Below are 11,691 nucleotides of genomic sequence, written 5' to 3'. Positions count from 1 at the left end.
CATCATTAGGCCTTGTTAAGGTGACAAGCTTTCACTGCTCTGCTGTGCCAGTCTGCCTCTGTTCAGTGCTGGAGCCCAATTAGTGTCACATCCAGGAGGCAGCTCCCGCAGAGGTGACGGGCGCCCTTGGCACAGCCCTACCCTGGAGCTGCTGTCCAGCTGAGACCGGGCACAGCTCGGCGCAGGCCTGGCTGTGGAGCCTGCCCACAGCTCCCTCTGCACACAGGGCCAGGGGTGCTGGGCACACAGTGGGGTGAAGACCCCCTCCGTGGCACCGTGCCAGGGGCCAAGCCTTGCTACCCTCTCTCAGTTCTGGGGGGCTCAGCTCCCAGACCATGAAAACGGGGTGCAGCATCTCTCCCCTCCTAACAGGACAGCAGGCCCTGTGCCACCTTCACTCTTTATTATACTTCAAGGTCTCAGATATTCCAGTTCTTTCGATTCCTTGGGGCCAGCACACACAGGGGTACACATAGTGGAGGACTGGTGCTCACAGCCCCCACACACTGGGGAGTGTGGGGTGAGGGGCTGTGAGGGGTGGACATCTGCCCAGCCCCAAGGTGAGTGAGGCTGCAGAGTGGTGGTGGGGGATGGCCCCACAGAGGCCGGATCCGGTGTGGGGTACTGGGCCCCCAAGCAGGCATTACCAGGCCCTGCCAGAGCAAGGCCATGTTCCCCACCATCATTGGTATGAGGCACAATCCCTGAAGAGCCCAGCAGCCAGCAGTGCTGAGGAGTTTTGGCCAAGCAGAAGCAGAGGGTGGGAGGCCAGGAGCAGGGCAGGAGGTCCAAGTTGCGCTGGGGTTAGGGAGGAGCACGCAGGCTAAAGGCAGAGAGAGGACAGGCTTCACACACACTGCCCCAAGCCCCAGCCCCACAGCTGCGGGGTCAGTAGCCCCCCAGCCCCATGGGCTCTGTGTTGAGGTACAGAGCCAGGCATCTGATCTCCCTACTCCCTGAGATAGCACAGTCCTGCTTCTGGGGCACATCAGGGAAAAGGCTGAGGGGGAGTAAGGACAGAACTCAGAGCCAACAGAGAAGTGGGAAGACAGAACCCCCCCCACAAAAACCCCCAGAAGCAGTAATGCAGAGGTGGAGATGCTGAGAATGGGGGTGAGAGATTTGCAAGGGGGGGGGGGTTGGCCACAGGTATTGGCAAGGCACAGGAGTAGAGTTGAGAGGAGGGGGAATGGCATTGGCCCCAGAGCAGAGAGGGGTTCTGGGATCTTGGGGGTGACCCACACGCTCACCCCCCCTGGGGCAAGGCAGGGTCTGGTCCCTCGGACTCAGGTGATCACTTTGATCCCAAAATATTTGCGCAGCTGCTCCAGGAAGATAAAGGTGAGAACGGTCTGAGGAACGAGTCGGACAGCAGCAGGAACAAAGCCCTGAGACAGCAAGAAGGGGAAGAGTCAGTGTGTGCTTGCCACTGGGTGTCCCAGCAGCCCAACCCTGGCGGCAGCACGAGTGGGCAGGCATGGGTCAGCACTGGCTGGGCTGTGGAGCAGGCGCTGTCACACCACGGCCACCACGGTGCACACAGGTGTCAGCACCATGTGCTAACCCCCCTGGCACCTGCACTGCTGTTCGGGAGCTTGATGGGTGCAGCAGGGCCACAGATGTGGTGCCTGGGCGCAGGCTGAGTCCCAGTGAGGCCAGGGCTTGCAATACCTGGGGGCCAGGCCTGGGCCAGGCAGACAAAGGCCGGATGCAGAAGGCAGCTGGGCTGCCACAGCAGAACCTGGAAGGTCCCCTGCCCCAGGACTGTTCTGGACCACAACCTCTGCTGTCAGCTCAGCCCAGCCTGCCCCACCCCATGCACCCCCAGCCAGGTACCTTGTAGAAGGCAAGTGGCCCGAGCTTGGCAGTTTCCATGGCACAGTGGATGACACCCTGGAGTGAGAGGGTGAGAGATGAGGTGGGAGGGGCTGGGAGGCAAAAGCTGCCACAAATGGCACACAGAGATGGGAGGACAGGCAGTGGCAAGGTGGGCGACTCACCCGGTACTCTCCGTGGGAGTTCATCATGCGGGTCTTGACCACATCCAGGGGCTGGCACAGGAATGTGGCACATATGCCCTGCAGAGAGTCAGCCAAGTCAGGAGACCTCTGTGCCAGCAACTGCTGTGGTCACTGGAGAGACTCAGAGCCATGCTGGCCCCCGACCTCAGGCCAGGAGACTCCTGGAGCCACTGTGCTGGGCCCTGCTCCACCGAGCCCAGAGTGGCAGCTCTGGCAGCCCCAGCCTGACACTCTGAACCTGGCTGCAGGCAAACCCAGCCCCAGATCTGCCCCCTGGACCCCAGCCCTACTCACAGCAATGAAGCTGGACAGGAAATGAGTGAAGATATTGTCTGACAGCAATCCAGTTGCAAGAACCAGCTGCTTGGCCTGGTCATAACAGGAAAGCTGCAGAGAAATGGTGAATCAGTGACACGTTCTCCCGTCCTTGCCACACCAGGGACCATCCTAGTCCCTATCCCAGTCACCTACTGCCCAGCAGAGCTGTCCTACCTGCCCAATAGTAACAAAGGCCCCACGAGACGATGCCACCGATGCCCCTGAGAAGAGTTTCTTCAGGCCCTCTGCAGACAGACAGACTTGGATCAGTTCTCTGCCATCACTCACACTCCGTTACCCTGGGAGCCGCCTTCCACACCCAGTCTGTGTCCCCAACGCCTCACACAGCCCTGCGTGAAGCACACCATAGCAAATGGGCTGGAGTAGGGAGTCCTTCAAAACAGCATGACCTCCTCCCTGCCTCTGCTCATCCTCAGTTCCACCTGTTGCGCCCTCCTGCGCTTTTCTGTTGCAGCTCCCAGTAGGTTACCCTTTCCCACCAAGTATGTACAGGCTGCCAGACTCTGCCAGACTTTGCCCAGCCGCTGCCCCAGCCAGGCGATGCGGAGATGCCAAACCCTGCGCACCCCTGGACTCCCCCAGCCCCAGGGGCATCCCCCAGCCCCTTCTCCCTGCCCTGGCTGAGAGAACTTCGAGGGTAAGCCCCGACCCGGCACCTGCTAGGACACCGGAGCAGGCTCACCCACACGGCTGGCACGGCCTCACCTTCCCGGAAGACACGGTACATGCCGTCCAGGGCATGGGAATAACTGGAAGGAGCGAGAGGGGAAGAGGTCAGGGCCCGAGGCTCCGCAGCACGGCGGCAGCCCCGCCGCTCCCCCCCCGAGCACCGGCGGCCCCGGCCCAGACCCCCGGCCCCCGGCGCGGGGCTCGGGCCGTGCCGCCGGTGCGGTGCTGCCCCCCCGCGGCCACGCGGCCCCCGGGAGCGCCGATCCGCTCCCACCGCAGCCCCGGCCCCTCCAGACCTCCCACCCTCCGCCCCAGCGCCTCTCGCCCTGGCCCCGCACTCACTTGCGCCGCTGAGCCGGCGGCTGCTTCATGTCGTTCTGCATCCTAGAAGGCAGAGCACTGCAGGTGAGGGGGAGCCCGTAACCCCCTGTCTCCTGCAGCACTGGGGACCCCAGCACAGGGCAGTGGAATTGTGTTGCCCGTTTACAAAGGGCCAATAAAGTTGCCTTTATTTCCAGTCCCCCTGAGGGTCACACATGGCTGGGTGCTGTCACCAAAAGGCAGAACAGCTCTGGCTATCCTGGGCACAGAGCTCCTGGCTCACTGACCACGGGGCAGGCTGGCCAGGAGAGACGTTGGGGGCGCCCCAGCACCACCCACCACCCCGAATGCCATCATGCACGGGCCAAAAGCCCCGGTCGTGCAGATAGAACTGACCTGACGTTCACCATGTCCGCCGGCGTCCCTATAAACCCGCCAGTGAAACCTGTGGCCAAAGAGTTGGGTCAGGGGCTTATCCTTCTTGAGGGAGCCAGGGCCAGGGGCCCCACTGCCTGGCTCACCTCCTGCTGCAGCCACGAGCACCTTCTGGTAGAAGGGGGGAGGCCCCTGCTTGCCCTGGCCCAGGTGTTTCTTTGCGGTCTCATAGATGCCAAAGCGAGTCAAGGAATACGACATCTGGATGAGGGGGAAATGAGTGGCCGTGCCCCTGGCACAGACAGGGCAGCTCATCAGCTGCAGCACGTGCTGCAGGAGCTCCAGGCACTCACCTGCCGACACAGTGAGGCGCTGAGCCCGTTGTAGAGAGCCAGGAAGCCGTCGGTGCGGATCACATGCATCGCCATCCCCATCATCCGCATCTTCACCTCCTGCTGCGTCTGCAGGTGGACCTGGGGCAGAGTGCAGCAGTGTCAGCCCAGCGCCGGGCTGGGCAGGGATAGAAGCACACTCAACAAGTGTGGATTTGAGCACGTGTCACGTTAAACAGCACTTGCACAGGAGCCAACAGCTTCAGACACCTCACACCAGACTGGCCCAGCCTGGCACTGGAGGGGTGGAGGCAGTGAGGGAGAGAGGAATGCCCAGGCCCTGCCCTCAGCAGCCAGCCCCAAGGTGAATGGTGGCGCCTGCTCTCCCGGGCCTCCTCAGGGTGGAAGATGTGTGTGTGTGTGTGTGTACATCCAGCAGTAGGTGAGTGGGCGAGTGCCCAGTGCGGGTTTGCACCTGGGCTGGTGAAATCACAGCCATGCAATGGCAGCAGGCCTCCAGAGCCACTTCCCCTCCTCCCCAGTGCAGGAATCACATAGGCAGGAAGAGAACCCCACAGCTGGCCAGGCGCTCCCCGTCCTGCCTGTAGCAGCCCAACGCTTCCCACCATCACCAGGGGCAACGGCAACAGGCACAGAAGCTGGCTGGGACAGGGGAACCGTGTCGGCTGGTGCTGGAGCATGCTCTGACCACATGTGGGTGAAAGGCCCCAGGAGATAAGGAGAGCAAAGGGCTGCTGTCAGGGGATCAGGCCCAGCTCCCACTACAGAAGCTGTGGCACAGCTGGGTCGTGGGACACACTGCAGGACACCGGAAACAGCCACTGTCTCCCATAAGGGGCAGCAGCAGGGGTGCAGGGGCCTGCTTGCAATCCCCACAGGTGGATTTTGGACGTCAGGGACCAGAGCTTGTGGCTGTTCACAGCCTGGGGCAGATGAAGTGGGCAGGGCAGGCAGAGCCATGCAGGGATACAGTCCACTGCCTGCAGTCCCAGGTCTGCCGGAAGGGCAGGCAGGCAGGCATGGGACAGGCTGGCCAGGCTGTGGTCACTGCTGGTCACTCCAGGGCCAGCAGACCATGGGTGGCCAGTGGCTGCACAGAGTTGGCCTAAGGGCACAGGCACTCTGCATGCAGTGGGCTGGCCAGGGCCCCTCACTTGGGGCCAAGGTCCAAGTGATGAAGTGGTGTGATGAAGTGCCCTTCGTCCCCTGCCCTGCGAGCGCCTGAGGCCCCACGTGCCTCCCCACGCCTGGCACCAGCCTCTGCTGTGGGGGAACTCTTGGCCAAAGGCAGGTCTGTATTCAGTAATCCGGTGTGAACCCTCTGGCAAAAACAGCTGGCTAGGCTGTGCTGCTCACAACTGCAGGAACACAGGGGCTGCACATTCACACAGGACAGCATGAGGATGCAGCCCAAACATCACAGCCATCATGCTGGCTCAGAGACAGACCTAGAGGCAGGTGCCAGACTAATTCCCTTTCTTAACACCTTGCCAGGGCACCCCGCACAAGCTCCCACGGGCTGGCAGCCACCTCCACTGGGCAGACAGGGCCAGCTGGACAAGGCAGCAGGCTGAGCACTGGGGAGGTGGCATTGCCCTGCCAGGGCTGGCTCCTCTCCTGGGCCTGTGCCTGGAACATCTTCCTCTCCCTCCATGCCATGGGGTGGGAAGGGGCTGTTTGTCCCAGCCTCACCCACAGGCATGGCCCTGGGAAGGGCAGGCCTTGTCCTGGGCTGCCTCTTCCCTCCCCCTCCGCTGCCTGCTCCGCTGCCAGGCTCGTCGCCACTTGGCTGGTGTACAAGGCTCTGGGCAGTGCTGGCATTTGCCCCATCCGTGGGTGCTGGCAGCGCAGGGCTGCGCGCGGCGCCCTTTGTGCGGGAGCAGGCATGCCAGGTCATCTGCGGCGCCTAGGTGACATCTTGGCCGGAGGGCTCACAGCCCAGTGGGCCAGTGTCCAACACTGCCGGCCCCAGAGTCACTGCCATATCCAGGCAGGGCTGGCCAAGGCACCCTCCTCAGCTCCTAGGGCTGGCACCCCGAGCTCTCCAGACCCCTCAGCCACACATCTACCCATCCCCCTGGGCTGGGTCTTGTGACCCTGCAGCCATGTATGTCCCTGCACAGCCACGAATCAGCTCCTCAGAACCGACCCCCTGCAGGTGTCTCCCCACACCTCTACAGCTGTTCTCCAGCTCCCTTAGTTGCTCTGGGACCCTCGCAGCCATTCTCTATCCCTTCACAACCGTTCCAGGACACTCAGGCTTGCTTCTCAGAACCACAGAGCAGCTCTTCAACCCCTCAAAGCTGCTCCAGGACCCTCACAGCCACCTTCTCCCCTCCTCAGGCAGATGTTCCCAAGTACCTCAAAGCCAGTCCTTCAGTTGCTCCGGGATCCTCAGAGTAGCTCCTCACCCCTCGCAGCTACTACAGGACTCTCACAGTCACTCCGAGTCCCCCCTAAGCCATTCCTTATCCCGTCAAAGCTGCTCTGGGACCCTTACAGCCGCACCCCCCACAGGGTTCCTCACAACCGGTCCCGCAGCCACTCCCGGGACCCTCAGATCCGCCCCCGTCCCCTCTCAGCCGCCCAGTCCCCTACAGCCGGTCTCGCAGCCGGTCCCGGGACACTCGGAGCGTCCCCCCATCCCTCAACAGTCACTTCCAGTCCCCCAGACCCGCTCCAGGACCCTCGGATCTACTCTCCGTTCCATCGCAGACTCTCCGGGACCCCTACAGCCAGTCCCAGCTGCCCCTAACCTCCTCCCCATCCTCTCACACCCTCTCCGGGACCCTCACAACCCCTACCAGCCCCCAAACCGACCCCCTAACCCCTCACCACTACCGGCCCCCATAACAGTCCCCCCAACTCCTCACCACTACCGGTCCCCCGTAACCGTCTCCCCATCCCCTCACAGCCCCCCCAAACCACCGCAACCATTCACAGCCTCTCAGACTCGCCCTTCATCCCCCTAAACGGCCTCCCCACGCCGTCAGAGCCGCCCCTCGGCGTGTCCCCTCCTCACCTTCAGCAGATCCAAGGGGTGTGTGCAGCAGGCGGCCCCGGACGACGCGAGGCCGCCGAAGTACCAGCGCGAAACGCGCTGCTCCGCCATGGGCGCCGCTTCTGCCAGAAGCCACGCCCTCACCGGGACAAGGCCACGCCCCCGCCCGTTAAGCCACGCCCTCTCCCGGTACCGGAAGGGGGTGGGGCGGGCTCGGGGCTCGCATCTCCGAGCCCGTGGCGATCGCGGCAACCACAGGGTCCGGAATCCTCGTTCCCACCCCACACGCATCCCCATTCCCAGCCCGGGGAAGTGGCTCTTCCCATTAATAATTATCAGGGATTAATTAATAGGGAGGTGAAGCCATCAGCAAGGGCAGCGTGAAAAGGTGGGAGAGGCACAGGAACAAACGGCAGCGTTACTAGCGTGCACACACTGAGCGCAGGGATAATCAGCAGCTCCAGAACACTTTCCCACCCTGCACGCATCTCCACAACCTGTGGAAGTGTGTTCTTCTCGTTAACAATCAACAGAGAGGTGAGACCATCAGCAAAAGGCAGTGTAAGGAGGTGGATGATGTGCTGGTACAAACTTCCACTACCTGAAGGGAGCCTACAAGAAAGATGGAGAGAGACTATTTACACGAACATGTAGTGACAGGACAAGGGGGAATGGCTTTAAACTCAGAGTACATTTAGATTAGATACTAGGAAGAAATTTTTGGCTGTGCGGGTGGTGAGGACCTGGCACAGACTGCCCAGAGAAGCTGTGGCTGCCCATCCCTGGAAGAGATCAAGACCAGGCTGGACAGGGCTTGGAGCAACCTTGCCTAGTGGAAGGTGTCCCTGCCCAAGCAGGGCTGGAATGAGATGAACTTTCAAGGTCACTTCCACCCTAAACCGTTCTGATTCCGTGAAATGGGGAGCATGGGGATAACTGGCACTGGAGAAAGACGAATCATTTTACAGGTTTTTTTGATATTTATAAGGTAGAGTTCATGGTGATGGCAGGAAGTAGCAGCTCCGCCAAACCACACAACATTCTTCAGGACAGTACTCCCACTGTGCCACATGCACTCAGAAAGGTCCGGAGCCCAGCTTGGGCAGCAGCTGTAGCACCAGTCTCTCCACGGTGAGATTACTCCAGAACAACAACCCCTCCTGCTGCCTCTAGTGCTGCTTTGATCTTCTCTGCTTCCTCCTTGGAGGCGTTCGCCTTGATCTCCTGCGGAAGGGACTCCACCAGCTTCTTTGCCTGTGAGAGGGACAAAGTACGAGGCTTGTAAACTGGCTTTCACTAACTGGATTACTGGATTTAGAGCTATGATCCTGACCTCTGCTTAAGCCAACCATGGAAACTCACCGACCAGCACAAACCCCGAGACTTCCACTTGGAACTAAGGCACATCCCACCAGAAGGCAGCTAAACCTGATCGCAAGCGATGGCAACATCTGCTGGGAAACCTTTTCCTGCAATTCACTGCTCTTCAATTCTTCCACCACATACACGGTGCTCCCAGATGTGCACCCCAGCCTGCACAGGTGTGGGTGCAGGCAGAGCCCCAGGCAGTGACCTGCTGAGGCAGCATCCGCCCGGCGCTGGGCTGGCTCTGCTCAGTGACAATGTTTTGGTTCACATACTTGTACCAGCAGGAGGGGAGGCCAGTGCAGGGTTTGGACACAGCTGCACTGGCTAAAATAGAGCTCCAGCACAGACTACTTAACAATGTGGTATTTTGACATCTTAGGGACTTTTAAAGCAAAACTACTGGTACAAAGCAGCACTGCAATACTTAAGGCATGCTGAAAAAACTCTTTAGCTAATTTAAAGAATTTACTGCAGTGCTGCTATAGAGAAGGAAGTGAGCCCAGGGGGACAAGCCCCTGCTGCTCTTATATGCAGCAGCTCTCTGCCACAGCGCTTTGGGGGTTTAGCGCCCACTGTACTGGCCACTGTACTGGCAGAAAGGTTTTGTCCCTTTGATTCCTGCTGGGTTCAATGCCTACGTATCTGTGGTGGCAAACAATTTTTTTTTTTTTCTGAGGTTAGAAGGCACAGATGTGTGGGCAGTGCTCAGTGGGGCAGAAATGCCCTTGCTCACGAGGACAGGATTTGGACAGGAACCTGTTCAGGCTCACTGCGATGATGTCAGACAACACAACACAGGTGGTTAATTCCTGAACCCTGCTCAGCAAGGTGTTACTCCATTCTAAAGCGGCCCCGGTCAAGAGAAGCAGCTGCTCCTGGTGTTCGGTGGGAAGACGAGCAGAGCCCAAGCCAAGTGTGACCCATGTAGCAGCAGCCATGGGGGCAGAGGCAGCATGCTCCCAACCCAGCTAGAGTCCAGGGCTGGTGGTGACAGAGGGCAAGCATCTGCTGGGCAGCTCCCAATGATCTTCCTGAGGTGCAGCCAGCCTTGGTCTGGTGTGTGCTGATCACACACCTGTCTCATCACACACCTCTTGCCACAGGACCAGTCCCAACAGTGTTTGGGTTTAGGTCCCAACAGTGCCCAAGGTAATTACTATATGTGCTTCCCTCCATACTGTTAGCAGCCCTACAGGGCATGGGCAGATCCCCCTGCAAACCTCGTAAAAAACACCTTGATAGGATGGCAGTAAAATTTACAAAAAATGGGCTTTGGCTCCACTTTGAACACAACCTCTGCAGGTAGAACCTCCACAACTCTTTGTGTTGTGTGTGTGTTTCACCCGAAGAGCTGGGCCTGGGTACATCACACTTGAGTCTGCCTGCAATAACTGGCATCTAGGAACAGCCCATCCAGCAGGTGCCACATGCAAAGCCAAGCTCACTCAGCATCGGTTCTCCAGTCAATTATCTGCTGATAGTATTCATTAAGGGGTTTGGTATTTTCATGTTTGCTTGGGACGGGTAATAGATGAACAACTTCCAGAGGAACCATTGTGACAGTCAGGTAATTATCCCCATGGGACAGCCAAACTTGTACCTGTGCCACTGACTTTCTCTGCTGGCTTTGCAATGGAGCAGTAAGAATGGGTTAGAAGATTATCAGCAAACACTTCTGCTCTCCTGGGCTACAACAGGAGCAGACACTGCAATGCTCAACACTGCAGCTGGAATGCTGGAAAATGCTACTGCCGACCCCAAGATATGAAAGCATCACCCTGTGGAGAAGTGTAGCACATTACATGCTTCAGCAGTAGCAGCTTCATCATCCAACATGCTGAGCCCACATCCCAGGTCAAGGGTCTGAGCTCAGACACTGCCCAGGGCTGAGGCCCGTCCCCTCCAAGGAAAGAAACAGCACCACCTATAAAATGAAGGGCCCTGAAAAGAGCTGGATTGCAAGATGTGTGAATTAGAGAGGCTCATTTAACTTCAAAAATACATTAGCTTTGGGAAAGGCAAGCCAAACCTAGCTGTAGCAAGAGATGCTGGCTACTTCTGAGCTCTGCAAGAAAGCTCACAGCAGCTCTCAGGTTTGGAGAAGCTGATGGTGTCACAGACATCTCTGACTCCTTTTCTCTTAGCCTCCTCCTTCATCTCCCTGCTTCTGACAAGGGAAAACGCCAGACAAATGTGCAAACAAATGCTGTTCCCCACGTCTCTGCACTGCGATGCACACAGGCAGACTGTGCTTCTGAATGCACAAATCCAGGCTCCCTTTGAACAGAGAGCCGAGGCTGCTGGACCTGGGGGCAACACACCAGAGCCCGGGGCAGCACCTCCTCACCTGCACGAGGTTCACTCCTGGCACGAAGTTCTTCACCTCTTTGATCAGCTTCACCTTGTCAGTGGCCTTCATCTCTGTCAGCCGGACGGTGAAATGAGTTTTCTCTTTCTTGAGAGGAACCACCTCCTCCTCCTCCTGGAAGCAGCCGGAGCGCGGTGAAGGCCCGCGGCCGAGCCCCCCGGCCGAGCCCGCCCCCGCGCCTGTGGGCCCCGCGGCCCCGCTCCCGCCCCTCCCGGAGCGCCCGGTACCTGCGGAGCCGCCTGGGCGGGCAGGAGGGAGGCGGCGGCCGCCGCGGGCATCACCCCCACGTCCGGGATCTTCAGCGTCTCCTGCGGAAAGAGCAGCGGCACCAGCGGCCGGTCAGGCGGCGCACGCGGCCGGGCCGGCATGAGCCGGGCCGGGCCGAGCCGGGTCAGGCCGGGCCGCACCCACCTTGAGCAGCGCGTTGAGATCGGCCACCTCGAGCAGCGTCAGCCCCGCGATGTCCCGCACCAGCTGCCGCACCTTGGGCGAGTACTCCTTGGCGGCCGTGTCCAGCGGCGCCCCGGCCAGCGCCTCCGAGCGCCGCGCGGGGCCGGTGCCGAGCGCCCGCAGCCCGGCGGGGGCCCCGCGGAGCGCGGGGCGCGGCGGCAGCGGGCGCGGCGGCAGCGGGAGCAGCGCCCGGCGGGCGGCGGGCAGCGCGGCGGGCAGCATGGCGGCCCGAGGACACCGGACGCTCACGCCCCGCGCTCTCCCGGCACACCCCGCGCGGCCGCCCGGTACCGAGGGAGAGCCAATAGTGACAGAGGGGAACAGAGCAAGGCGCGATGGGAGATGTAGGCAAAACCGTGTCAATAGAACTGCAAAATCAATCGCAATAAATCCATCACTATTTATCATTTCTAAATAAGAGTAGAA

At 60.1% G+C, this 11,691-nt stretch overlaps 2 protein-coding genes across 3 annotated transcripts; both read right to left on the bottom strand.

The window, feature by feature from the left end:
* Nucleotides 1-743: 743 nt before the first annotated feature.
* On the bottom strand, nt 744-7,428 carry SLC25A10 (solute carrier family 25 member 10). 2 transcript variants are annotated; one of them, XM_066200623.1, is made up of 12 exons: nt 7,101-7,428; nt 4,079-4,198; nt 3,872-3,986; nt 3,747-3,795; nt 3,372-3,413; nt 3,066-3,109; nt 2,514-2,584; nt 2,316-2,408; nt 2,001-2,078; nt 1,837-1,893; nt 1,251-1,388; nt 744-823 (listed from the first exon to the last, which is right to left on the bottom strand). In XM_066200623.1, the coding sequence occupies exons 1-11, from the start codon at nt 7,374-7,376 to the stop codon at nt 1,287-1,289; spliced, it is 1,047 nt and encodes a 348-aa protein (XP_066056720.1). In that variant the 5' UTR covers nt 7,377-7,428; the 3' UTR covers nt 744-823; nt 1,251-1,286. The 2 variants fall into 2 exon arrangements, with proteins under 2 accessions (XP_066056720.1, XP_066056719.1); XM_066200622.1 differs by lacking the exon at nt 744-823 and having other exon boundaries at nt 1,195-1,388.
* Nucleotides 7,429-8,036: 608 nt separating this feature from the next.
* MRPL12 (mitochondrial ribosomal protein L12) lies at nt 8,037-11,502 on the bottom strand. Its single transcript, XM_066200624.1, has 4 exons — nt 11,227-11,502; nt 11,043-11,123; nt 10,795-10,929; nt 8,037-8,333 (listed from the first exon to the last, which is right to left on the bottom strand). The coding sequence occupies exons 1-4, from the start codon at nt 11,485-11,487 to the stop codon at nt 8,217-8,219; spliced, it is 594 nt and encodes a 197-aa protein (XP_066056721.1). The 5' UTR covers nt 11,488-11,502; the 3' UTR covers nt 8,037-8,216.
* Nucleotides 11,503-11,691: the final 189 nt, after the last annotated feature.

Source organism: Chamaea fasciata, unplaced genomic scaffold (genome assembly GCF_029207755.1).
Source record: "Chamaea fasciata isolate MVZ Bird 193981 ecotype frontalis unplaced genomic scaffold, bChaFas1.0.hap1 SCAF_19, whole genome shotgun sequence".
NCBI classification, from domain to species: Eukaryota; Metazoa; Chordata; class Aves; order Passeriformes; family Sylviidae; genus Chamaea; species Chamaea fasciata.
Note: the sequence above shows the minus strand (reverse complement) of the source record. Positions and strands in the feature narration are given on the sequence as shown.

Excerpts from the sequence above, each read along its gene's own strand:
- MRPL12 (XM_066200624.1), bottom strand. The coding sequence starts at position 11,487 with ATGCTGCCCGCCGCGCTGCCCGCCGCCCGCCGGGCGCTGCTCCCGCTG. Across the intron at positions 10,930-11,042 it reads CCGCCCAGGCGGCTCCGCAG|GAGGAGGAGGAGGTGGTTCC; the intron begins GTACCGGGCGCT and ends GGCTGCTTCCAG. Across the intron at positions 8,334-10,794 it reads CAGGAGTGAACCTCGTGCAG|GCAAAGAAGCTGGTGGAGTC; the intron begins GTGAGGAGGTGC and ends TCCCTCTCACAG.
- SLC25A10 (XM_066200623.1), bottom strand. The coding sequence starts at position 7,376 with ATGGGGATGCGTGTGGGGTGGGAACGAGGATTCCGGACCCTGTGGTTG. Across the intron at positions 3,796-3,871 it reads GCTCGTGGCTGCAGCAGGAG|GTTTCACTGGCGGGTTTATA; the intron begins GTGAGCCAGGCA and ends CTTTGGCCACAG. Across the intron at positions 1,894-2,000 it reads ACTCCCACGGAGAGTACCGG|GGTGTCATCCACTGTGCCAT; the intron begins GTGAGTCGCCCA and ends CTCTCACTCCAG.